A 25,934-nucleotide genomic window follows, 5' to 3' on the forward strand; every position below is an offset into this window, starting at 1 on the left:
GGGGCACACCAGTGGTGCTGATGTGTGTGTGTGTGTGTGTGTGTAAAGGAGCAAGAAAGTTAGTGAGTGTGTGTGAAGGAAAGAAAGAGTGTGTGTGTGTGATGGATAGATGGATGGATGGAGGGCCAGGTGCCAGACGCCCTCTGGTCTTCCTACCAGTGATGGAGATGAGGAAGTAATGATGCCCACTAAAGCAGGGAGGGAGTGTAATGAATCTCCTCTTCATCGTCTCCCAGAGACAGAGGCGTCTGCCTCTGCCCATCTCCCATCCCATTCATCTCCCTGGAAAACAGGACACAAACCAATGCACCACACCACCACCCCCCACGGGCCTCCTATTAACGTCTGGAACACAACGCCACAGACAGAAGTCCATTCAGCTGAAAGTTCTTTCTCAGTCTAAATCAAGTCAACATGCCAATATACGTACTCGGGGGGGGGGGGGGGGGGGGGGGGGGGGGGTTCACTAGGAATCCATTCTCAAATAATGAGTAGAGTGGGTCTCCAATGTCATATGTTCTGCTGGTGTAAATTGTGATCTTTTGTAGTTCCGTGAATTCGAAATTGTACTGTCTCTTCCTTTGAGTTGAATTTCTGAAATGGCATGCATGCATATTGAAATTGCTCACACTGAATCTAAGCAAATTCTAATTCTACATCTGGCTAACAGTAAAAATATATCTCTGTACACTAGTTTTGTACAACCACTAGCTTTTTTACCTACCAGACCTTTTACCACTAAAATATGGTGCTTTCTAATGCAGGATTTAAGTCTGAATTCCATGATGCACTTAACGTACTGTACAATACAGAGATAAATTCACATTGTGGACTTTTGGTTGCACCAGGCTAGTTTCAGTACATATACTGCAGGTTGCAACCAGATGATTTGGGTTAGAATGCTCTCAAGGAAAATGTGCAAAGCGCAGCACTAATGCTAGTGATTAGGAGTGTGTGTGAGGCTCCAAACCTCAGAGACACTAAGATTCTCCCTCCTTCCTGGTCTCCTTCAGCAATAAAAGAGTCATAAATCCATGGCTTGATGTTTATTTATTCATATATATATATATGTACACATACGTGCTCCTCCATGTCAACATGTATATACTATTGACAGCCTGGGGCTGAAATGCCTATTTTGTTGAAATTGCAGCTTTGAGGCAACATTCATAGGCTGGGATTCTCGAGAGACCACTTCAAACAACAATGCATATGTCCCTGTGATTAATGTGTATTGATATAGTCATCTTTTTATGATTTGAAATCCATTTCCACACATACAATTATGTATATATGGATAGATTTACATTTCATGGGAGAGACTTACATATGCGAATCATTCCCGCTGGACCAACTGACCAACTATCATAACGGGCTACTTTGTGATATTGAGGGATTACAAATATTACAGGAACTGTGACATTATGAAGGAGAAATCCCTCTAGGCAACAGCTGCTTTACTAGAGTGGTTTCTAATTCTATATGTCTCGTGTGTACGATCCAAGTGTCAGTTCTACTGCTCTGTTGAAGGCCTCTCCCCTGAGAAAGTCCTTGAAAGATTAATGACCAGTCATGAACCGGCTTTACCTACATTAAACAAGCCAGCAAACATTTACATAATGTACACATAATGTGCTGATTCACCCTGCCCTGATTCAAAGAAGGCTCAGATAACTCACCTGGGCCCTATGGAAGTATTTATCATGCCAGGTCATTTACATCCTAAAACACTTACAGCTACTGCACATGCATCTTAGTCTACATATATTATCAGGTTTTGAATAGTTCTGGCATATTTTGCCTTTATATTTACCTCAGAACCCCAAACATTTGCATACTATAACCGAGCACTGTTCTCTAGCACTATATATCTAGTAATAAATAATATCTAAGATTATATCTTGATATGTTCAGCATATCAAGTTTTGTTTATATAATAAATGAGTCGCAGTGAAGCCTGTAAAGAAATGCAGAGCTCACACAATGAAGTCATACTTTTCTGTGACATGTTATGGGCCGAAGGATAAACCGCCATGAAAACCCCCCACAAATATACGACTGGGGATTTGAAAAGCTGATGATAACCTCTTTTCTCAATTTCACTCATAATGCATCGTATTGAGCCAGCCTCTCAAATCCCCCTTCTCCAAATGAACTCTAAAATCGATATGTTCCCAGGAGATCTCCCTTCCTCCCACACACACACACTGTGCGTTCTGCATATACACAAATATATTAGCCTTTAACAGCCTCTTGAGGGCATATAAATACTTGATGTAGATATGATAAAGTGCTCCAAGCAATAATGCCAGGGCATGTGAGTAATATCATCTGCATAATGGCTCATTTGAATTATCCCGCACGGTGAGGTTTTGGTACTTCTCACAGACATGTCTCCAAACTGCCAGTGTTCTTTCTGCGTACACATATTACTCAAGAAGCCTTGCAGCAGGCTGGCGGTAAATGGGACGCTAACCACAGAGGAAGTAGTCAAGTAGACTTTTCTAAAGCAATGCAGACACACACACACTATCCTAACAACAGTTAGAGTCAGGTGGCTGAGCGGTGAGGGAATCGGGCTAGTAATCAGAAGGATGCCAGTTCGATGTCATTGTGCCAAATGTCGTTGTGTCCTTCACCCTACTTGCCTCGGGGGGAATGTCCCTGTACTTACTGTAAGTCGCTCTGGATAAGAGCGTCTGCTAAATGATTAAATGTAAATGCAACATCAGGACGGTTTGGCCTCTGCCATGAACATGAACACATGCGTGGACACCATACACACACACACACACACGTATATACACACACACAGACACTAAACACACACACACAGCACCCTGTCTCATTTCTCACACTGCACGTCGCGAAAGTACTGAGGAGGCGTGTGCCATGGAATGTTAATCTCCTGACGAGCATGTGTGTGAATCGGGAGCCCGGCAACAGAGTGTGTTCATCCATAAACAAGTGTCTATGCTCAGCGGGGCCTACTCTATCTCTCTGCTCCCCAAACTGTGTTCATATTGGTGCCTCCTGCTCGACACAGATGGAATATGGACCATGTCACGTTCTGAATGGGTCACTGACAATTTGGGATAATATGTTTTATAGAAGGCAGGCAACGCAGGGAACTAAATACAGGGAAAAATAGCAACTGTAGATTTGGTAGACTGTGAGAACAGTTTACCTGCATTTATATAACCATATATCCACATTGGAACAACATATTCTTTTTACAAACTAATATTGGCCAATCACCAATACTCTGCATCCCTGGGTAATAAGCTTTCAGATCCAAGGGGAACACCCAACACTTCATAGGAATAAAGTCATTAGATAATTGAATTATAATTCAAGATTTAATGAGGTTATTGTTCACTTAGGCCATCATAAAAAGAAGTTAAGATGAGTCACATCTTTATTCTTTGTTTATGCAATTGTCAGGAGATTTATAAAACTGTCACTAATTGGAGTGTGAGTCATAGGGCTGGAGCAGCCTGAAGTGTTTAGCCGGCTTAAAGGTCCCTGACCCGTGTCCTGGCTCACTGACTCAGCTTCCTGTTGATGTTTTGCTACTTCCTCTGCTTCTCCTGTATCGACTGTTTTCTAAAGTGTGTCGTCTCTCAAATGCATTTCGCAGGCAACAGCCAATGAACTCCTTAAGCCCCGATGAGGAGGTGCAGGGCCCCTCCCCCTATCAGACAGGCGATAAACCCTAAGACCCAGCAACGCAATGAACGGATCAGATGAAAACATGGAGGGACCCCCCTGCAGATAGAGGAGCCGGACGAGCTGTACATCGATCAGAGACGGACTGAAGACTGAAGTTCCTTATAACATTTTGAGCGGGACCCTCCCTGAAGGCCTAACTATAGACGTATGGCACACATCTTGAGACATCAGCAGATACAAAATGTGCTTAGATGGACTCCAGAGCTGTGTGGTGGTCCTTTAAATGAGTTACTGTGAAGTTGGCCATGGCTAGTATCAGCTCCTCTGGGCTGGTGGGAGACGTTATTACAAATAATGACCTTGCTTTTGTCTCTGCCTCGCTGACGTAGCCCTCTCTGTGAAAGGTTAGGAAGCCAGCTGAGCAATACAGACTGAGAATTCCTCTACCTATAGAATCCTTACCCACCTTTACTTTTATTTCAGTTGGTATTTATATTGGGTGTGAGTCAAGAGGCTTTGGTGCTTTGAAGGCTGACTTTCATTTTCCTGAGTGTGTATGTACTATACGGATAAATCCTTGGTTGTTTGGACTCGAAATTAAAAACAAGCCTCCTCTGTTTTCTGAAAGCGCTAGGCTTGCGAACAAACGACTAGTCTCACAGTGAAACATCACGTGTATTTTCCGCCGCTTATCACACAAAACTCCCGCTTTCTCCCCATGAACGATTTCCTCCTAGTAGCTTAATGGAACTGTCCTCTCCAACTCACCATGGTATTTCTGGGCGTATTTCTGGGTACGAACAAAGACACACACAGGCAACATCTGAAAAAGACATTCAAGTTAGCACGATTTTGTGTTGTTGTGTCCTGGCGCACAATTTTGATGCTAATTAAAAATCAAGACTGGAAAGAACTAAAAATAGCAAAATCTGCAAGAAGGCCATCAATTAAATTCACCCCTGGGGGACAGCTATAACATTTTTCCATAGTACTTTTTTGCTGGATGTGCAACACAGCAGCAAACTAATGAAGTGCATGGAATACAAAGCCACACAGGAGAGTATCAGACTAACACTTTAAATGCTCCTGCTTCCAGAGTCTTTGTAAGAATACCGCCAGCCCCATAAAGGAGCTATCTCTTTCAATGCACACGATGAACGGAGAGTGCTCATCAGATGAGAAGAATTCATCTAATTGCGTCAACCTTTTAAGAATAATATTCTCATGAATGCCAGAGCTACTGAACTCTGCACTCTAATCACACATGCTACTTGACAGGACAGGCAATTCCAAGTTTCAGACATACAACATAACTGTAATAATTTACTCTCGTTATTGGTTGATGACATACTTTAAAAAAACGATGTGTCCAACCAGACACAAAGAATATTACGTCCAGCTGTAGAGTTTCCTTTTCAGAATTCAGTCCCTACCATAACAACCACTGACCACCACAACCCTGGAGCGGCAAGTCAACCAGCTGGCTGTTCAACAGGCTCAATCACACAAGACGTCACCTGTTGTCATTCAACTGCAATGACACAACTGAGGGGCAGTTCTCTGGTTCCCATCCTCTCATCTAACCCCGGGTTCAGTAAACACCCAGTCGAGGAGTCATGCAAAGTGAAGACTCCCATTTCCAACCAGGCCACGAGGCTCGCTCTCGCTTCTCCCTCCGATCTGACAGCAGCTCTGTTCCCAAGCCTCAGCTCATGTCAGTATCGATAAACAGGTACAGAGGATGCAGGCCACCCAGGCACCTGGGGAGAGCAACTAGACCAGGAGGCAAATAGAGAGTCCTGAGAAAGACAGATAAAGAGAGGGAGAGCGAGAGGAAGACAGGTAGAGAGAGAAAGAGAGAGACAGAGAGAGAGAACTGTGAAAAGATGGATAGAGACAGAAAGACACGGAGAAAGGACTGTGACAGTACCAGAGCACCAAGCACTGTGTGACTGACAGGAGTGAATGACAGATTGAGAAGTCTTAGATGTCAGATGAAAGACGTTCTTTTTACTTTGGTAACCCCAGCCTAGCTTGTCTGGGATGCAAAGCAAAGGAGAGAAAGAGAGAGAGAGAGAGAGACAGAAAGAGAGAGAGACAGAGAGAGAGAGAGAGAGAGAGAGAGAGAGCAAGAGAGCCAGAGAGGGAGAGAGAGAGAGAGAGAGAGAGAGAGAGAGAGAGAGAGAGAGAGAGAGAGAGAGAGAGAGAGAGAGAGAGAGAGAGAGAGAGAGAGAGACAGAGAGAGAGAGAGAGAGAGAGAGAGAGAGAGAGAGAGAGAGAGAGAGAGAGAGAGAGAGAGAGAGAGAGAGAGAGAGAGAGAGAGAGAGACAGACAGACAGACAGACAGACAGACAGACAGACAGACAGACAGACAGACAGACAGACAGACAGACAGACAGACAGACAGACAGACAGACAGACAGACAGAAGAGGGGTGGAGAGGAGATGAGAAGTGAAGGGAAGGGTGAGGGGGAAGGGAGGAGTGGAATAAAGAGAGGAGGAGAGAAGGGGAGAGGAAACTGTTTACTCAGTCATAGAAAGAGTAATATGCTAAATGCAGGTCAAAGGTTTATCGCTCGCTGATGATGTAGCTAATGGAAAAATGTTGGTTTAAAGTGTTCACGTCACAGGGCAGTGGGTTCTCCTCTTTGGCTGGCAGCCTGTGATACTGACCGTGGAGCAGACAAGGCCACACAGCCTCCATCTAAACCCACCTCAATAGAGTCGCTGGAAGCAGGTGCCCCAGACCACTACAACAGGACTTTGCCCTTGTTTAATGGCCTGGTGGAACATACAGGACAGATTTACTTAACTGCTGGCTTGCAGGAAAGCTAGGTACTGTCCACGTCCTCACAAACAAGTCTAAGAGCAAGCCAACAGTCTTAGGGGAGGTGTGTGTGTGTGTGTGTGTGTGTGTGTGTGTGTGTGTGTGTGTGTGTGTGTGTGTGTGTGTGTAAGGTGATGGGGGTGATGGGTGAAGCAGTGATCGAAGTGCACTCATGAGAGTCTCCAGCACTCGTCAATTCAAGGGGTGAAACGGAGCAATCAATGACAAATCAATAAAAACAATAACAGGTTGGCCATTCTGTTTGATTAATGCCAACAAACACATCCCTTTATGGGGTCTTGGTCCAGTAGAAAGACGGAGTGCTTCTAGTAATGTGTATTGATACGGGATCATAATAAAAGCTTTTGAACATTATTAACATTCTTTGGAGAGGGCCAAGGATGACTTGGATGAGTCACGATAAGACTAGCTCAGCTGTCTTTGAAATCCTTACACTCATAAAGGAGATCCTACACAGCCAAATACACACAGCCCTTTTCTGGCCTTCGATTCAACCTCCACCTCATGATCGTTAGTATCTTGAAGGGTTTGATATGTTGGGAAAGTGATAGCGTCTAATAAACTAGAGCAGTCCGGTACTTACAGTAGACATCCACCCTGATGGACTTGATGGCGGGCGAGCCCAGACCGTTTTCGGCCTTGCAGTAGTAGCGTCCGCCCTGGTGCCTCTGGATCTTGGCGATGTTCAGCGTCTCGTTGAACACGCTCGAGTCCTGGAAGCGGTCCGACACGCTGCCCGCCGTTTTGGTCCAGCGGATCTGTGGGCAGGAAACAACGTGACAGACGGCGGTTATTTCGTTTCATGTCATGAAATAGTTGTAAAATACTTACGGTACGGTAACGGGGGATGTTTTATTAAAGCGGGTTCCTATGGAGATAAAACCTGCCTCACATTATATTTTTCATCCATGAGTAAAATAGTTTCTCCTTAAATTTTTAACCACATGTAATTGTTAGATTATAGAATACGTTTGTGCTTGCTTGCAGTACAGTAATGTGCAATGTTTTGTAAAAGTAGCTTCAGGCGGAGATAAACACTTGGGCATTTTTTCCGCTTCCAGGAGTAAAAACGCTTTCCTTCGATTTCAAACCAAACTGACCTCTACTTCGCCTTCTAAGCTTCAACGCCTCTCTACAACTGATGAAACACCCTTGGCCTGCCAACGCAGGTGGTAATGAAAGGTGAATTACTTTAGGGTTGTAATTGACTCTCCATCATGTCTCCCTCTCCTGTCCACTGGCCTCATTAGACTGCAGACAGGTGCTGAAAAGTCCTCTGCCCATGGGTGACAAAGATAGAAACCTGGGTCCTGATTGGCTGATTCCTTTCTCATCCTAAACTTACAGATAGACTGAATTCTTGCTTCCAGAGCTCTCTATCTAGACAGGGGGACAGAATTGCATTGGAATTCGATATCTCCACACTGGAGTGACGATAGCATCGCGCGGGATACTGATAGCGTTTGATTTGATGGAGATAGCATCAGATGGAATGGGAGTATCATCACACAGGAAAGGACTGTGGGTTCTGGCAGAGATAGCTGTTGTATTGGATGCAGGTCTTATCCATGTTTAGCTACAACCTTGGGCTATATTTGCACAGTGGAAGTTAAAGGGTTCTGGTCAACTCTGATGCAGAGGGAGACAGAAGAGGGAGGGATGTGTTTGGCATCCATAGATGGCATCTTTTTCGGGAGGCTTGAACCGCTCAGACTAAAACACCAGACAGAGGGGGTTTCAGACACAACGCTGGATTTATTATTAGTCTGTCACAGCCCTTCTCTGGCCTCAGGGTGTTGTTAAGAGAGGTGAGGAGAAACCAACTTTCCTGACACTCTGCTCTTTTCAAACAGGAACAGTAGGTCCCAGAGTCAATCCTGCTGATTCCCTTTATCGACCTCCAGATTGAGTCTAAGTGCCTATGTTTGTGTCAACCTTAAGTGCTTCAGGTGCTTGTTTTGATGGAAAACTGAAACTGAAGGCTCACTTCCCCCTAGTTCATCAGAAGACCTTTGAAATCGCTTAAGGACAGAATCAGTTCAACTAAACAACCTCTGAAGTTTGATAAGTTACCAGAATAAATTTGATTCAAAGTTTTCAAAATCTCTACCATTTTCCTCCAGTGCTCCGGATACTCCTGCAAGTACAAAGAGTGCTGGCTTATATCGCGACCTCAGCAGAATTGAATATTCTCCCAGCTTATATACTCCTTTTGTGTGAAGAGCTTTGAGTTTCCAGCAAAGCGTAGTATCAATAAGTGCATTGTTAGAGTGACACTAAGAAGTGGGTATTCAAATACCCTCTGCGTTTTCAAAGAGGAAGTGCTCCTGTTTGTTTCACATGGCGGTGGAGCACATTATCTGTGTGCTTTAAACTTTCTCTGAGCCCTGGAGCCATTTGACTCTCCAATCTTCCTGTTTTCTTTCTGAGATGTCTACTTCTTCCGGAGGAAATGTGAAAGGATGCCTGATGAAAACAGTTTGACCGTTTCTTATCTGGAAAGAAGGGAGTGAAGAACTAAGAGGTATGATCATGGCTACATCAAACCGTTTAACAGGAGTTTCAGACATTTTTGCTACACTTTTTCTACTTAATGTTATAAAGTATGGGCTCTGACATAGACTTAAGTAAGAAGTAGCCGTTACTACTACTACTTGTTGGACCTCACATTATTCATTAATACGAAAAGACACTATAGACAAGCAACGCATTTGCAAGGAACCTTTTCGACACTGAGAATTTAGAAAATCTCCCTCATATATGGGCAGGTGATCAGACAAAAAAAATCCATATATATATATATATATATTTGGTTTTACCTTTAGACACTTTCCGAACTCTAAATACAAAATTAAAAAATAAACTTTGAAACAAACAAAAAACAACCATGTTTTCCTTGACAACAATGTTTTCCTTTAAAGAGCAAAGGGAGGGGCTAATTGTTATGCGTGCTGTGGCAGTTGTGATGCTGAGATCATATGCCAGAGCACGCATCTTGCATCTCCAGTAAATCTCCAACAACGCCATGCTGTGACACCCCCTCTCCTGACTTCCGACTGGTTTCTAATTGCGAGCCATCTTTCTGCTCCGACGCCCAGGAGGTCTGCAGGGCTAGCCTGCGCTGCCGGGTGTGGCCAAGCATGGCAATCAAGCGTTCAGAGCCAGCCGAGTTTTCCAAATCACAGATTGTCAATAGACTCCACAGGTCTGAATGAATCAGACACTTCCATGAATCAAACACTCCAAGTTGCATGATGTAATACCATTTAAGAAATATATTCAGTTCCTACAAAATTAAAATTGTGAACAGCTACTCCAGCTGTCTTAACTAACACAACACCACACAAACAAGTTTGAAATCCACCAAAGATGCCTGGAACAAACATTTTACGTTGTAAAAAAAGCAAATGTAGATAGATAGTGGCAGAGCTTGACACCTATGAAAAGTGACAACAGAATCTCTGCGTGAAATTCCCTCTTTCTGAAGATGACTCACATTCAGTAATCATCGTAAAGAAATGAATCATTCACAAATGAGCTCATCTTCTTCCCTTACTCAGCCGCAGCTATGAACGTGAGGAACCTAGCAGACAGACTATACGTCTGTACGTATAGTCTATCTGCAACCCTGCTCATCTACACCCCCGACCTTCCGAGGACATTTCTGAACCTCACCCAGGCTGTAATTGAAACAAAGATAGGGGTGTTTGTTGAGCACTGTAGCTGGCGACATGTCCTCAAACAGAGATTGTCGGCAGGCGGGCCAGAGGCCAGGCCGGAGAGAGGGGAGAGTTATGGGGATATTATACAGATGCTAATAGAAACCAGTGATGTGCCCAGGTGATCTCTGGTCAGAACAGATACTGTGTGTTCTACTGTGTCAGGGTCAGGGTCATGTTCCAATTACAAAGGTGTCCTCCTTACCATGTGATCACGTCAAGAGAGATAAAGACAGAGAAGGGATGGAGAAGGGGAGAGAGTAAGAGAGAGACAGAGGGTGAGAGAATTGATGGAAGGCCAGCCAGGTCACAAAAAAAGAGGATGAGATTGTGAAGAGAATCCACTTGAGAGAGGGAGCCAGTCTACTAGACACCAGACTGGCCACTACTGAGATTTTAATCAACACCTCGGAACAGATGCAACATCTCTCCCCTGGAGAGTCTAGTCCCACAAGTCTTTTCCAACGACCTCTGAACCCCCTGTCACCACGGGGACTGGACCTAGCAGTGCCTGACAAGCTAAATCTCTACAGGCATCCCATAATAACAGCTTGAAAAGTGCCAGTGCCATGGGCAGCTGGGAAAAGGCCTCATATACAGTATGGTGGAGAGATGACTGACAGGGACATTTATTTCACAAAGAAGTGAATCTTGTGTGTGTGTGCATGTGTGTGCGTGTGTGTGCGTGTGTGTGTGTGTGTGTGTGTGTGCGGGCGTGTGTGTGCGTGTGTGTGCATGTGTGTGCGGGCGTGTGTGGGTGTGAGTGTGTGCGGGTGTGTTGGTGTGTTATTATTAGAAAGAGCCTGTTTCCTGGCGGGTGGTCAGGGCCGGTCGCGAGACCTGCTCCGAGAAAGCTGCCGTCTGGTTGGACGGCATCCAGAGTTTCCATCAGTGGAGGAGCCTGAGGGGAGTCTGGGTAATTTAAAGAGTGCAGATATTGATAGACATGAAAAGAATTAAATGTTGGTGAAATTGCCAACAAAGTCCCTATTTAGGCTACAAATGGCCTCTGCGCCTTCGCAGGCAATTTCTGGTGGTGCTATAAATCCCCAAACATGTACTGTACCAGAGGAGGGCATTTGTTGATGAGCCACAGTATAGTTCAGAACAAACTTGCGAAATGATATCACACATTAAAATATATTTGATTTACTGTAATTCGATTTTAAATCTGAGGTTAAGGAGAGAAAAAAATGTGTTATGTAGTTATTCAGCATCGGTCATTCATATGAGTTACATGAGAATTCTCTACCCCTCTAATCAAAACTTCTGCCTGATTAAAAGTACAGAGCAACCTTTGCACTGAGTAATTGCTTACTCAATCTCAGATATTCTCTTAGAAGAAGAGTTCAAACAAATTAGAAGGAGGGTGAAGTCACAGAACTTTGCCAAGAGGAGACGGACAAAAAACAAAGACTATGAACTTTTAGATTAAATTTTAATTCAAATGAAAAGTTCAGTCATATTTCTTTTCTACTTAAAAGTCTGTTCTTGATGAGGTTCAACACTAGGTTCTATCAACCTCACAAATTAAGACGCAGGTCTACCTTAACACCCTCCCCACCCCCTCCGCACCCCCTCCCCACACCTCCAACAAGAGCCCCCACAGCTCTCCACCTCTGCCCCATCCTGCCTCACCCCATCCCGCCTCACCCCTTCCAGCACCAGCAATGACAAAACAGATCCATCCCTAAACCCACAGAGACCAAAACTCCTCTTCCAGAGGATGTGAGAGGGACCCATAATGACTCCATTTCAAAGGAAATCCTGCTTCTCCTGCTACACAGCCATGTAAGCCCTTTGATCTCCTAGTCTCCCCCTCACTCGCTTCTTTCCTCAAATTCTAATTAAGCAGAAAGACACAAAAGTCGGGAGTCGGAGCCCTGAGCGGGTGCCTGGAAATGACTGGCATGTTAGGAGTGCATCGCTAATTTAGGAGGCCTCACCTTTTCAATTGAAATATAAAAATCAATAGCCTTGCCGCGTCAGCTCTCAGAAAGGAAGTGTACAAACTAATAGGCTGTGTATCGATCAAAAGGCTAATTAAATAATAATTAATGTAAATGGAAACAATCCTGTCCCATGATACTGCTGCGTTACGTTTAATTTGTCTAATCAAGCAAATTGGATTTGACGTTGGACAAATGTTCCAAAGGTTATGGTGTGCACTTCCCACTGATTGATGGCACAGATACCACATAACTGATTGTTAACTGGTTTGTGCCTGTCTTGACATGCAAGCAGCCTGTGTCAAGCCGTTTCATAACTACTACTGCGTGTCTCTGGGATGCTGTTCTCTACAGAGAAGCTCTGACATGTCATTCTGGAGAATAGGGGATGGAAGCAAGTCAAGGGGCCAATCAAAACCTTTCTTCCCTCAGAGCACTTTAATTGGTTCAAACAAGAGACCTAAATTAAATGGAGAGCTTAGGAGAAATCTTCTTGCTGGGTTGTTCGGTCACTATCTTCTCCCTGGTGGATTCATAAACCTAGAACATTTTCTCAATGGCTCTTTTTCCTTTGGCAAGGGACATTGGCTGCTTTGTGTTCACAGTCTCATTAGCACTGCCAGCTTTAATTATGAATATGCAGGTGCACAATGCAATATGGACCGTCAATAATTGAGGGATTAAACTTTTAAGCCAGGTTGGTGGGACGGTGTGTGGAGTGCAGCTTTGCAATGTTGATGTAGAACAACGCTGAAGAGACTGAGAGGGAAAATGAAGAAGTGAAGCTCACATCTAATATAGGTTATTTCCTAAAGCTAGTGGTGAAACCGATGTGACATTTCCCTCTCCATTTCTCGAAGTGGACGCTGTACTAAGACGACATTTAGGATATCTTCCTCATCGGTATAGCTATAGCTGGCGATGTGGATGGGTATAGCCCAGGGGTAGTGCAGATAAAGAGGTGGCAGGTAAAAAAAAAATATATGTTATTGTTAGCGGTTCTTAGCGGTTTCACCTGAGGCCGTGGGTGTCCGGTGACCAGGCAGGTGAGCTCCAGGGTCTCCCCCTCCCGGATGGTGTACACCCTCTCAGTGTGGCGTTCCTCCTCCACGTTACAGGCATGGCCAGAGTGCACGATACGAACAGTAGGGGGCGCTGTGGAGAAGACGAGGGTAAAAGTGAGTGAGTTTCAAAACATTATTATGATATTTTTTTCGTACATGTTTCTCACACGCAATGTCACAAAGGGCTTTCGCATGATTATGGACCGGACGACTGGACATTTGTAGAAGTAGGCTCACTGTCGATGCAGTCTTTGAGGAAAAAAAATAACTGGCTCTGAGCTGAGATTTCCTGACACACTTTAGATCAGGAGCTAACATTGCCTACGTTATAAATGGACTTTAAAAAAGGTATTGCGAGAGACAGAGATATCGTGCGAAATGATGCAGTCCCTCATTTGTCATCTGCCTGGTGCATCATCATCGGCCATCATCGACCCTTCCCCCTGATTCGCAAGAGGTGAATCCCAATCGATCCTGATCCCATCAGCTGAGACTCTGACAGTCAGGTTATCAGTCAGGGCCGAACAGCAGCACTGCTGAGGAAAGCCAGGTGCTTTTCATTTATCGATTTCTGCCATCCTGATGTAACGGTCGCCCCGAGTGCACCAATGACCCACTGCCTGCTGACATAATGGACTAATGCTCTCACCAAGGGCACGGTTTACCCACCGCAGACATGAGCCGCCACCTTGATGAGGAACAAGGTCAAAATGAGATTCAGGCGGGACGGGTCCCCCAGTCGGTGGCGTTGGTGTTGACGTTAAAGGAGGAGACTGAGGTGAGATCATGGAGAGAACTGCACCACATAAATCCCTCGAACATGATATCTCTCTGTCTTTCCTACTCTGCTGAGCCACGTTGAACTCTTCACTCCAAACCACTCCCAGATGTCCACCACACCTGGTAACTACCGCGCAGGTGTGTGCTGTATTACTGCTCTGCTCCACTGACCCTGTTGATGGTCATGAGAACTGAAGCTCCCACAGTCAACCCTTGTGTAGCGGATAAAGGTTCAAGGGGCAAACCAGGAGATGAGGGGTCAGCTCAGGTTAAAGTCCCTCGTTCCCTCTCATGCAATCAGGTAGTAGCAGTAGGCGAGCCTTAGGATGTGTGAGGCCTACTCGGATGTAAGGATAGAGTTGTATGTAATCGATTAGAAGTGACGTGGTAATTCAAGATGAATTTGTTGAATTCATTCAACCCAACATGGCTTGGGTAGAATGAATGGTAGAATGTGAAAACAGTACTGTGTTTTGACAGACCCATGTCTACCTATCCATCCATCCTGGGAGGCTAATAAGCACAGAAACAGCCTTCCTCCAGGGTGCTCTGGGAGTCTCAGCCCCAGCGCATCCTTACCACACGCGTTAACCACCTCTCTCCCTCTCCCTCTCCCTCTCCCTCTCCCTCTCCCTCTCCCTCTCCCTCTCCCTCTCCCTCTCCCTCTCCCTCTCCCTCTCCCTCTCTTTCAGTCAGTCTCCCTCAGCTTGTTAGCTTAATGCCCTTTAGTGAGTTTGCAACCAGGCTAAATGCTACGCAGATTGATTAAGACTGAGATGGATGCTAGCACAGTAATGCTAACTGCTTGTCCTCAAGGACTGGGCCTCATTGTGGCTCTTTCCATTAGGAGCTGGATCCACTAGTGGAGTCTAATTCCAGGGGGGATGTGGAGAATGTAATGCCAGACTGGGCATTAGCATAGGACCTACGAACAAGGCTTCCACTTAAAACAAAGGCTAAGATGAAGACCCTGGGGCAAACAGAGAACATGGTGCTAATGCAATTTACTTCAATAAACCAGCATCTGAACAACATGCTATCAGTCCGCCACACTGCACACTAAACCGGAGAAACGCCAGTAATGAATTACCTAGTTTGCACAAATTCACATCCAAATGCTTACACGCACAAACGCTTGCAGGCAAACACTTGCTAACATGTTTGTTTAGAGCAAACAGTGTTTACATCAGGCATGCACAGGTACTCTCTACTGTCATAAGGAACATTAACAGTGAGTACTGCTGTATTGTTTGCATGTTAAGCTTATTATTAAGATGTGCTTCCTGTAATAGTTTGTAATGTCCTGCTACATGTACTAAACACTGTTTCAATCACTGAACGCCTGAACCACAGTTACCATGCTACACTTCTCAATATTTACTTCACTTCCTATAACAAGTCCCTCATCACACGTGTGGTCCATCCAAAACGATTTTCCATCCCATAATCTCCAGGACAACCACTGTCCCGGTTAATGCATGGGGGGCAAGAGGTCATGCGGAGCGATGTCAGAAGCGATGGTTGACGGTAAAAACAGACCGTGGGTATCGATTAATTAGTGAAACGGCAGAACCCAACGGGTTCATTATCCCCTCAACCGGGTCCTGCAGCTGCTGGCAGGGCCCCGAGACCCGCTGCTCCACCACAGGTTTCCAACCCCTCCTCACCTCTCACGCACGGACGGCCTCCACAGCTACTGTACCACCAGGGTTGAGGGAACAATCAGCAAACAAAACCCTGGACCTCCCTGCCTGGGGAGCTGAACGAGGCCTGTGCCTGGGCCCCTTTCAAGCCCGCCCGTTCAGATTGACGCTATACAGTAGAGTGTAGGACACAGCCTCTGGTTGAAGGTTATACATCTGTAGAATACTGTCATTGGAATGGTGCACACAACGCAAGCTTGAGAGCGCGTCACTGAGGTTGTGGAGGGGTTGACAGCTTGTAGCTGTGTTGCTAACTCTGCGTACGTTAGGCTGGGTCTGTCGCTGCAGTGTCAACCGTCCCCCCTCCTCTGCTCTCAGCTGTGACGGTGGTGATGCTGCTGGAGGCTAAGAGCAGACAGTCCCAGATGTGCCTCTGTTGTCTCCTCCAACAATAACATCACTTCCCTTGGTGCAGCGACAAACTGTGTGTGAGTGTGTGTGTGTGTGTAACAGAGTGCATGTGTGTGAGCATGCATAATACATTTGATTGAACAAGCGCGTGTGTGTTTGTATGTGTGCATGAGCACTGGGGTGTGTGTGTGTGTGTCAGTTTGACATGTGTGAGTTGTGTGTCCGTTGTGTGTGTGTGCATGCTGGGGTCTACCGCATTTGTGAATGTATGTTGAACAAACGGTTCCCTGCGAGCGTGGCCGGCCGTCCCTGCTGAGGCTGACTGAGACAGCTTCATCCACTGCCGCCAATGGAGATTACATTGGATTTGGCTAAAAGCGGTCCTGTCACCATGGTCCTGGTCTGCCAGAGTGGCAGAGGGGTTTTTTTGGCACTGGGAGAAACTCTCAATTTGAGACACAAATGAATGTGAAAAAGCTGAAACAGCTGGGGCTAGTTGCTGCATGGCTTAATGTCCCCAGACCAACCCCCAGGACCATTAACCATGTTCTGCTCGTTTTCTGGCTGCGTTGTGCTGCTCAGCGTGTGAAGAGGAGATAGAGAGGGGGAGAAAGAGGGGGAGAAACAGGGGGAAAGAAGAAAAAAGAGAGGGAGTGAAAGACACTGTGAGATGATGAGACGGAAATGTTACATGAGCACAATGTGCCATTTAAAAACACAATGAATTGCCGCTCTTTGTTTCTGCTCTCCCAAACAAACCCATTCTCAATCTGGACTTCTGGACCACCACAGCGGACTTGCACCGGGAGAGAACTATGGAAGAGAGTCTATAAGAGAACTACAGGAGCATAAAGAGCATAGTTAAGTTCCTCGTTTCAGTATTAAGATCTACCACAATCACAAAAGGGGACAGACTTTACAAATGGACGACAAGGGAGTTGGAGTGGTCTCCCCCCGTAGCTATATTCAAACTCAGGCAGCTTTTTAAACACAGTCAGCTTGTTCTGTTTAAAATTCACCTCGTATTACAAAGACACTCCAAATATGCACCTGACATAACTGCTGAAAGAGTTTAAAAGGTGTGTAGCTATGACTATAACAAATGGCCTAGGTATGGGTTACCGGTTCAGCACATGCATACCTCATCACAATACCGTAATCACAGCACCGGTTCTCAGAGTCTATCGATTAAACCCGTTAACGCACTCGCATGCACTCCCCTAAACTGTTATTGTAAATGAGCCCTCTGTATAGATAGCACAATCAGCATAGAGCATCTATCACATAGTGTGGGACAGTTACCCACATAGGCAACGCAGAACACAGGCCTTCACACAGCTCTGCTAATTACACCTCCAGCATAGCAGGGCCACCTGATGGCTTTAAAGGTGCAGAATGAAGAGGACTGTCACTACGAATCTACAAGACCCCCTCGCTCATTACTCTTTCATGACACAAGTCTTTCATGTCTAATTGAGGCTTGATGTCTGAACTGTGCATTTCAGTTTGCCTAGTTCCACACGATGAGTCAGGGATTATGTTTCAGTTTCATTCCTAGCCACAATATCATTGGAAACACACATACATACATACATACACACACACACACACACACACACACACACACACACACACACACACACACACACACACACACTCTTTCACACACACACACTGAAATGAGGGTAGGGAGAGGCACACACTGAAATGAGAGGAGGTGGAGGGTGAAGGAGAGGGAGGGGTCAGTGGTACAGGACGTCTCTAGAGAAGGAGGGTGAGGGAGAGGCAGGGGTCAGTGGTCCTCTGGTAACTCACTGAGAGAGGTAAGGTGAAGGAGAGTGAGGGAGAGGCAGGGGTCAGTGGTCCTCTGGTAACTCACTGAGAGAGGTAAGGTGAAGGAGAGGCAGGGGTCAGTGGTCCTCTGGTAACTCACTGAGAGAGGTAAGGTGAAGGAGAGTGAGGGAGAGGCAGGGGTCAGTGGTCCTCTGGTAACTCACTGAGAGAGGTAAGGTGAAGGAGAGGCAGGGGTCAGTGGTCCTCTAGTAACTCACTGAGAGAGGTAAGGTGAAGGAGAGGGAGGACTGGAGCTGTCGAAGACAGACAGGAGCTGCTGTTCTCATTGGTCTGTAGTGCAAGTGACAGATCACTGAGTTGTGTCTTGGCAACGGCGCCTCCAATTAAGCAGGTTGTGCTGACTTAGGGGCATCCTTTTCCGTAACCTTGTACATACTATAGATTCATTTAAGCATTCAAATTCAGACACATGTGCAACTGCTGCTACATGCTCTGTAGAGATCCTAGGGCAGAGCAGCTTGCTTGGAGAGAAGACTGAGTAGCACTGTGAAAGTAGCTGTCCATGGTCCTGACACTACCCTAGGGCAGACAGGATCTTTAGTCCACGCTCAGCCAATGCAGTCTGGTATGATGCAGGAGGATAGCATGATCTTCGGCGTATTTGTACGTGCCGGACGAACGTGAGTAGGCTATACGCGAGTAAAGGCTAGCAGAAGTGGTTTCGATGTGTCTTTATCGAGCTGAATGAGGTGTGAGACCAACCGGATCTGAAGCCAAGCCTGAACGCTCTATGAGTCACTGTTCACCGCAATGGCAATCTGTAATAGACTAGACGGATTTCTTCGTCCGTCTCCATCAAGTTGCCATCAGTTGAACGCAACCCTAACCCAAGCCAAAAGTCTTCTGTACGACCACACCATTAACCTTGCTCTAATTTCTGTCTGTCTAATATTCCCTCGCTCTTGTTAATAGTAGATGGAATTTGGGGTGGTTAAAAGTAGAGCTAAACTTTATGTATACGTCAGCGCAACATTTAGACAAACTAAAATGAAAGTAAAAACAACGAACCACCGATTGTTTTGACCAACAGATGTTCCTCAAACCGTATAGCGATAGTAAACACGGTGTTCTTCCCAGCGCGCCGACATCTTTCGCCACACCAGATGAGTCACATATTCACTAACCAGCTGGCTCTAATCAGAGTACCACACCTGAACAACAACAAAATCCCACAAAAGTTCGGGAACATGTGAGAAAATGCTGATGCCTGTGAAAAAAACGCGAACCAAGATATTTACGAGCCGAAGCTTAGTTTGTATGAGCTCATCATAGGAAACAGCCACCCTTGTCTCTTTCCACTTCATTAGTCAACTCCGAAAATGAAAAGGTTTGTGTATACATGAGTGTGCTACGTCGTCATCATTCTTATAACGCTATCATATTGTTATGCGATCGTAAAATGCAACAACAGCCATTGTCAGTGTGTTTTATGTGTATCCTTGGTTTAGTGCACACAGTCTTCTTTCAGTCAAGACAAGTTTATGTTCCCATAATAAGACAATAAAGTTATATATGTTTGGAGTCAATTGGTGGTAAATCTATACCTCTTATCTTCAGTTACTATCTTCACTTAACAGAACCTTAACAAAGTTTTGTTTTTAAACAGGCATCCTAACAGGCCCCCTAATACCTCTGTAAACCTCTCGCTAAACTTTCAAGTAAACAGTATGTACACTACACAGAAACCAACCACACACACACACACCACACACATAAACACCAAACACACAAACCACACATACACATGCACACAGTATCGCTGTGCTCCAGATGACTAAGCCACTAGGGTTCCTCTATCCCATCTACCAGTTCTTTCGTTTGTGATGCCACATTGGCATGGCAACCCTGTTGTGTAGGCTTGATTTCCCTAAACAACACTAATCAGACATCTGTAGGGGCGGATAAAGCCCAGATTGGCTGCATCCAAACAGCTCTACTGAATAGTGATAGGCTGAAACCAGCCAGCATTCGGGTGATTGGCTACTGTCAGCCAGAAGCTCTCTTCATGGTTGGCTACTGCAAGCCAGAAAGGGCTCACTAAAGATGGAGTATCTGGCAACCCTCAGAAGATTTTGAGTAGCCGGCCAAGAAACTCTCAGATGATTGGCTGCTGTGACCCTGGAGCAAACAGATCGTCCTATCAATGCCAATGGTGCAGGCTGGCTGATGGGGTTGCCTGCTGGCAGGCTTATCCAAGGCTATCCATAACCCTTCCAGAGGTGTGTGTGTGAATGTGTGTGTGTGTATGTTCTATCCATAACCCTTCCAGAGGTGTGTATGTGTGTGTGTGTGATGTGTGTATGTGTGTGTGTGTGTTCTATCCATAACACTTTCACTGGGGAGTTGTACAGCTAAGCCCTGCCAGCGGCCCCTAAAACCTCATTATTCTAACCCAGGAAGGAATAGCTTTGGAGATCTCTCACCAAGCTATGCTACTGGACATGCTTGGCACAGGGAATCTAATACCAGGAACAAGGAGAGATGGAAATTACCTACTTGCCTTGGTGAAGCAATCATTCCTGGAGGGATATAATCTAGAAAGTCTTACATTCGCATTACTCCGACCAGAAATGTATTATTGTGTAAAATTCAAGAATGCACACGATCCTCAATGGTGATCAGTGATGTGTTTAAATTATTAATCTTCCTGGTTTAATTTTACAATTTGCAGGATACATTAACATAACATTTCACACTCAATGGACCACTTAGACTGACATCTCAGAGATCGTCTTTCAGACAATATTAATAAGTAGCTTAATTGATAGCATTACTTTTATATTGCTACAGTACATACTTGGTGTCGTTTACAATTCATGGACTCATACAAGTGTTGTCATTCACGGCAATTACAAGTGTTCAAATTCAATGTTTTTTTTCCTTGTTTGTTTGTCAGCTAATTAGCACTAAGTCAGTGTGTACCCTCCAAGATTGACTGTCACCACTACAGCAGCACATTGTTGGTAAAGCTACACACTCCATTTTGTTGGGGCAGGATCAATATTTGACTTGCTTTTTCACGACTGGATGTAGCAAGCTAACTCTCTTTCTCGTTCCTTCAGAGGACTCATGACTTGGCATGGCGCACAACCCTGTTGCCCGCTAACCAAGGCAGAGCTACCATTAGACCAAGACAACATTCCCATGGTCCTCAGACTGCATTTGAATGCCCAAGGCTTAAACGGAGGCTAGACCAAACCGGACGCTTCCAATCCACCCCTACAACACACTGTAATTTATTTATTTGCACCTTGCATGACATTTCAGAATGAATTAGCTTGTTTGATTAACAACTGTGTGCTGAATTGACAGAGTGAAAGGTGGTGTCTGGGTTGGATGTGATCGTGATGTAGGAAGGAGGTAGGAGGCTGTAGCCATGAGAACAAACCCTCAGGGCAAATTCAGCCTATTAACAGCCCAATCCTGGACACCATTTCTGGCTCTCTGCCATTCAACACCACTACAGTGATTCTAAATGTTAAGCACATTGTCTAATAGTCCATTAGGTAAATTGATATTGCTCATTGACTGTTGTCCTCAGCTTGCCGGCTCAACATAAGACACAAAGATGGAGACATAGTTAACAGGATAATAAAAGGAGAAGGCAGGGAAGTAACTGGGTGGTTTTCTCTGTCCAATCTGCCTGCACTTAGTAAAGCAGCTAAATAAGCTAAATAGCTAAACCAGTTCTATCAACTAAAGCAAAATAATACGAATCAACAGCAACATGTTCTCAGAAGAAAGCAGAGCCTGTAAGACTTTTTGCTCTACAGACGACTGTCTCTCTTTTGTAGACCACAGTCATTTAGAGACGAGCTCAAACCTCGTTTGTGGTCAAACGTACACAGAGGGCATGACTCAATAAGATTCGGTTCCTCTGGAAGACATTTTTCATGAAGCACAGAAGAAGGGATGCGCCATACATCACTGAGCCTTATTCCTGCAGTGTGCTGACTCTAAAACTCCAACTGGATTACCTGTGCAACCAGCCGAGTTATCCGATTGTGAAACATACGCATACCAGTGCGTAAACACACACACTTGCACACACACACACAAGAGTAAAATCCACAAATGTACACAAAAGGCACAACACCACACTGTTCCATCCATCATGAAAGTCCACATTAATATGATTTACAACAGACAGTCCCATTATCAAGACTGGTGTGATGAAATCTCATTTTTAAGCTGTTGGCCTTGACTTGGGACAAACCTTGTTTCCAACGGTTTTATTGTGTTGTGAATACAAAAAAAATCCGTCTTCCACCTGTAAATATTATATTGGGTCCTTGTGATTTACTGGTAGGAATCAAATAAATCTGAATATCCATGGGGAAAAAAATGAAGAGCTCAACAGAGAGATATTTGACTGTTTTAACAGTTTTTTCTCTTTTTTTCCTTCTTCATTATAGACTCTGCAGAATATGCAGGTATGTATACAACAGTATTTAATTCCACCCACCATCATCACTGTTTGTTTGTTGGTTAAATAGTGTTTACAGCAGCCCAGTTATTGAGCAGGAAGGAAGTTGTAACTTTACCTTCTGAGCCCTAATCAGACACACCCTTACCTTCCCAGGAGTAAAGCCGCAAGCAAAGCAGTCTGACCCTTAAGTAAATATACACACTGTAATACGACCAACGTGGATTAAATGTTTGTAGAAGTAGTAGGTGGTTCTGAAGAATACTCCCTTCATTATCTCTTCTAATACAGCTTTTTCTAAGTACAAGGATTGATTGCTGTCTAATCCCTGAATGGACATTCCTGTGGCCCAGCAGTATATTACAGTAACTCAACCCAGCCCAGTTCGTGGACAAATTATCTTCTGCAATTACAGACAAGGAACCATTCGTGGATCGCACAATGATGGACAACAGAAAAACTGTGATGCTTCTACTGCTGGTTTCGCTGGCCCTTTCACAGGACCTTCCTGCCGAGGTAAGACCTGAATTCTCCTTAGGTAAGATCAAGCGACGTATGCTGTTCTTGCATGGTGCCTTCCTAACCTATTCTTTCTTTGTTCTCTCTAGAAAAAAGGTGAGTGTTCCATCGGTTGTTGTGTGTCTGTTTCCTGCCCTGCTAACTGGACGATCACTGAACTCTCATGACCCAGGTCTGAAAAGCAGATGAAGACCGTCTTAAGACGCGAGGCCAATTTAAAAACAATAAGCATGGCTGTATATGGATTACCACACATAAACAGAATAATTGAGACAATATGAAATTATTTTAAATTTTCTAGGTTTTCCTTGTTTGAGTTGAAAAACATTGTAAGTTAGCTCTCAACTCTTGGAAAGAAATTATTACAGTCATTCATAAATTAAGTCATAGAAGACCAACAGGATCCAGGGCCAGATTGTTGAAGATGTTTGCAGACTGCTTGAAACCAAGAGATCAGGACTGACATTGCATCTCTGATGTAAAAAAAAACATGCAGACTTTGTTCCATTCTACTCCTTAGATCCACAAGAAGACAACATCGAGGCTCATGATTTTGAGAAATCCAACCACACCATTCTACAGATTAACATGGGTACGTTTTGGGGAAGATTTAAGACATGTATAAATCTATCTTTAAGATAAGGTGTTTTTACTCATTTAAACTTAAATGTATTCCCACTTCCAGTTTGCCACAAGTGGTGTCGACAGTTATAAATTATCTTAAGTGTCACACTGTCTCTGACTGGAGAATGATCTAGACCTTTCTGTGTTCTCTGCTTGTACCCAGACACTAATCAGTTTCTTCTGGAGGGAGACATTGCTGCACCGAAAACCAGGACTGCTATAAAATGCACTGGAAACGCTTTCAGTTGTCTCTGGAAAAAGGGTCCAAATGGGAAGGTGGAGGTGCCCTACATAATAGACAGTCTCTATTGTAAGTTAACATATTCAGTCTTTGGTGTAGCAGGCAGTTAACAAATTATCAAACAAGTATTAAAAAACAATTATAATACTAATTAGTTAACTGTTAATACCATGTTTGTCTGTGTGTTAGTTTCAAGCACTGTTGTCGCTTTCTCTTGCTCTTATACACCCTCACAGCACAGGTTGAGAAAAACTACATAGAATACTCTATGAAGGACTTTGACTCCCAAACCTGCGTCCGTTTCGTTCCGCGTCAGCAGCAGTCGGCGTACCTCAACATCGTACCCAAAAATGGGTGAGCAGCAAGCCCATGGCTTTTTGCACTATTTGCATGTATTGAAAGGTTTGCCCCCAAAAATATGAAATGTGCCTTATTGTATTCCAGTATTCTATAGAAACATGTGAAAAAAAAATCCTCAAATACTGAACCAGTAAAATTTGCAAAACACAACATTTGTCACGATTGTACTAAAGCCTACGTATTGAATTGGAATTTTGGACCAGGAGAGCTTACGAGTATGCTTTCCTGGTAGGGGAGTCAGGTGGCTGGGCGGTTAGGGAATTGGGCTAGTAATAAGAAAGGTTGCTGGGTCGATTCCAGGCTGTGAAAAATGACATAATGTCCTTGGGCAAGGCACTTCACCCTACCTGCCTCGGGGGGAATGTCCCTGTAATCACTGTAAGTCGCTCTGGATAACAGTGTCTGCTAAATGACTAAATGTAAAATGTAAATGAGTAAACATAAGACACAATGTGTTTCATTCGAGGCATTAATAGTTTATTTTCAGTAGTAATGAATCACATCCATGACACTACGACTGGTGAGCATCACAGCATGGTAATCGGTCGTACCATTGGATGTTAAGGCAGTTCAATGCAGCCAATGAGAGCCCTCCGTCATACTGTGTGTCTTCTCTCAGGTGTTTCTCTGGCGTAGGGTGTTACGGGGACAAACAGACTGTGTCTCTGTCCAAAGCTGGCTGCCTTCAGAAAGGCATCATCCAACATGAGCTGATTCACTCTCTAGGCTTCTTCCACGAGCACACCAGGAGTGACCGGGATAATTACGTCAGGATCGACTGGAGCAACGTGAACAGCCGTGAGGATTCAGCTCACGTACACTCTACGTACTGTGTGATGACATGTCTTTAGATGTCTGGCCGATTTGTATCCTTGTTCACCAAAACATACACTAAGTTTATTTTGATGTGAGACTGGTAATTTGAACTGCCACATGGTCTACTGTAAAGACAGAGCAGAAACTATTTCAGGTCTAGACATGAGAACCGTCACCCAATTAATACGTGTAGGATGCTTTTAGCATGCTTACTCTAACATATTCTTTGCCTTGACAGCTTCGGATTTTGCAAAGGAAGACACAAACAACTTAGGTACTCCTTATGACTACTCCTCCATCATGCACTACGACAAGTAAGGGGAACAAAGCACGTTTTTCTTTACCTTTACGTTTGATTCATTCAGCAGACACTTTCATCCGAAGCAACAAATAAACAGTGTTCATGCTGTACACATACCAATAGTGCTATAGTGCAGCACCATCTTCAGTCAGATGTTTCTCTTTGTCCAGGAACGCCTTTGCAGCAGACAGGACCAAACCAACAATCACACCCATCCCCAACGCCAATGTCAAAATTGGGCAGAGAGTTGCCATGTCTGCAATTGACGTTCAGAGGATCAACAAGCTCTACAATTGCTGTAAGTAGCCAGTCCAACGGTTTCCCCTAACCATCATGTAACTATATAGCAGTACCTATAGTGTCTGTATGTTGTTGCCTTGGAACTGCCGAGTTCTGACACTATTGACTTTCAGTGATTTTCTTATGTTTTTACTTAACTTTAAACACAAGCAAAGTTTGACGTGTCTTTTTTTCTCTACAGAAGAAAATGAAACTTTGTGAAGATTGGTTGATGGACGATGACACAATTTTCAAATTGTGTTTTGAGGTGTCATTGCTGTCCTCTTATTGTTTGGGAGTTTGTGTGCAATAGCCTTTTAAGCACAAGAGTAATAAATAACTTTACTGATTTACAATGGTGTGCTGTGTTTTATATATCAAATGTAAACCCTAGCAGTGGTTTCCTCTGAAATGAGAAAATTCACTAT

General features: G+C 44.5%; 2 protein-coding genes across 2 annotated transcripts in view; one reads left to right on the forward strand and one right to left on the reverse strand.

Annotated features, from left to right (window-relative positions):
* LOC124469170 (MAM domain-containing glycosylphosphatidylinositol anchor protein 2-like) overlaps positions 1 to 25,934 on the reverse strand; it is a 121,898-nt gene that overhangs the window by 68,888 nt on the left and 27,076 nt on the right. Inside the window, exons 2-3 of the mRNA XM_047022285.1 lie at positions 13,204 to 13,343; positions 7,104 to 7,278 (exon numbers count right to left, since the gene is read on the reverse strand). Coding sequence (XP_046878241.1) covers positions 7,104 to 7,278; positions 13,204 to 13,343 — 315 coding nt within the window. The remainder of the gene's footprint in view (positions 1 to 7,103; positions 7,279 to 13,203; positions 13,344 to 25,934) is intronic.
* LOC124468548 (low choriolytic enzyme-like) lies at positions 22,808 to 25,533 on the forward strand. Its single transcript, XM_047021333.1, has 8 exons — positions 22,808 to 22,882; positions 22,975 to 22,981; positions 23,415 to 23,477; positions 23,673 to 23,819; positions 23,987 to 24,104; positions 24,730 to 24,908; positions 25,165 to 25,240; positions 25,398 to 25,533. The coding sequence occupies exons 1-8, from the start codon at positions 22,808 to 22,810 to the stop codon at positions 25,531 to 25,533; spliced, it is 801 nt and encodes a 266-aa protein (XP_046877289.1).

This window comes from Hypomesus transpacificus, chromosome 6 (genome assembly GCF_021917145.1).
Source record: "Hypomesus transpacificus isolate Combined female chromosome 6, fHypTra1, whole genome shotgun sequence".
NCBI lineage: Eukaryota > Metazoa > Chordata > Actinopteri > Osmeriformes > Osmeridae > Hypomesus > Hypomesus transpacificus.

Excerpts from the sequence above, each read along its gene's own strand:
- LOC124468548 (XM_047021333.1), top strand. The coding sequence starts at position 22,808 with ATGATGGACAACAGAAAAACTGTGATGCTTCTACTGCTGGTTTCGCTG. Across the intron at positions 23,478-23,672 it reads CATTCTACAGATTAACATGG|ACACTAATCAGTTTCTTCTG; the intron begins GTACGTTTTGGG and ends GCTTGTACCCAG. Across the intron at positions 25,241-25,397 it reads TCCATCATGCACTACGACAA|GAACGCCTTTGCAGCAGACA; the intron begins GTAAGGGGAACA and ends CTCTTTGTCCAG.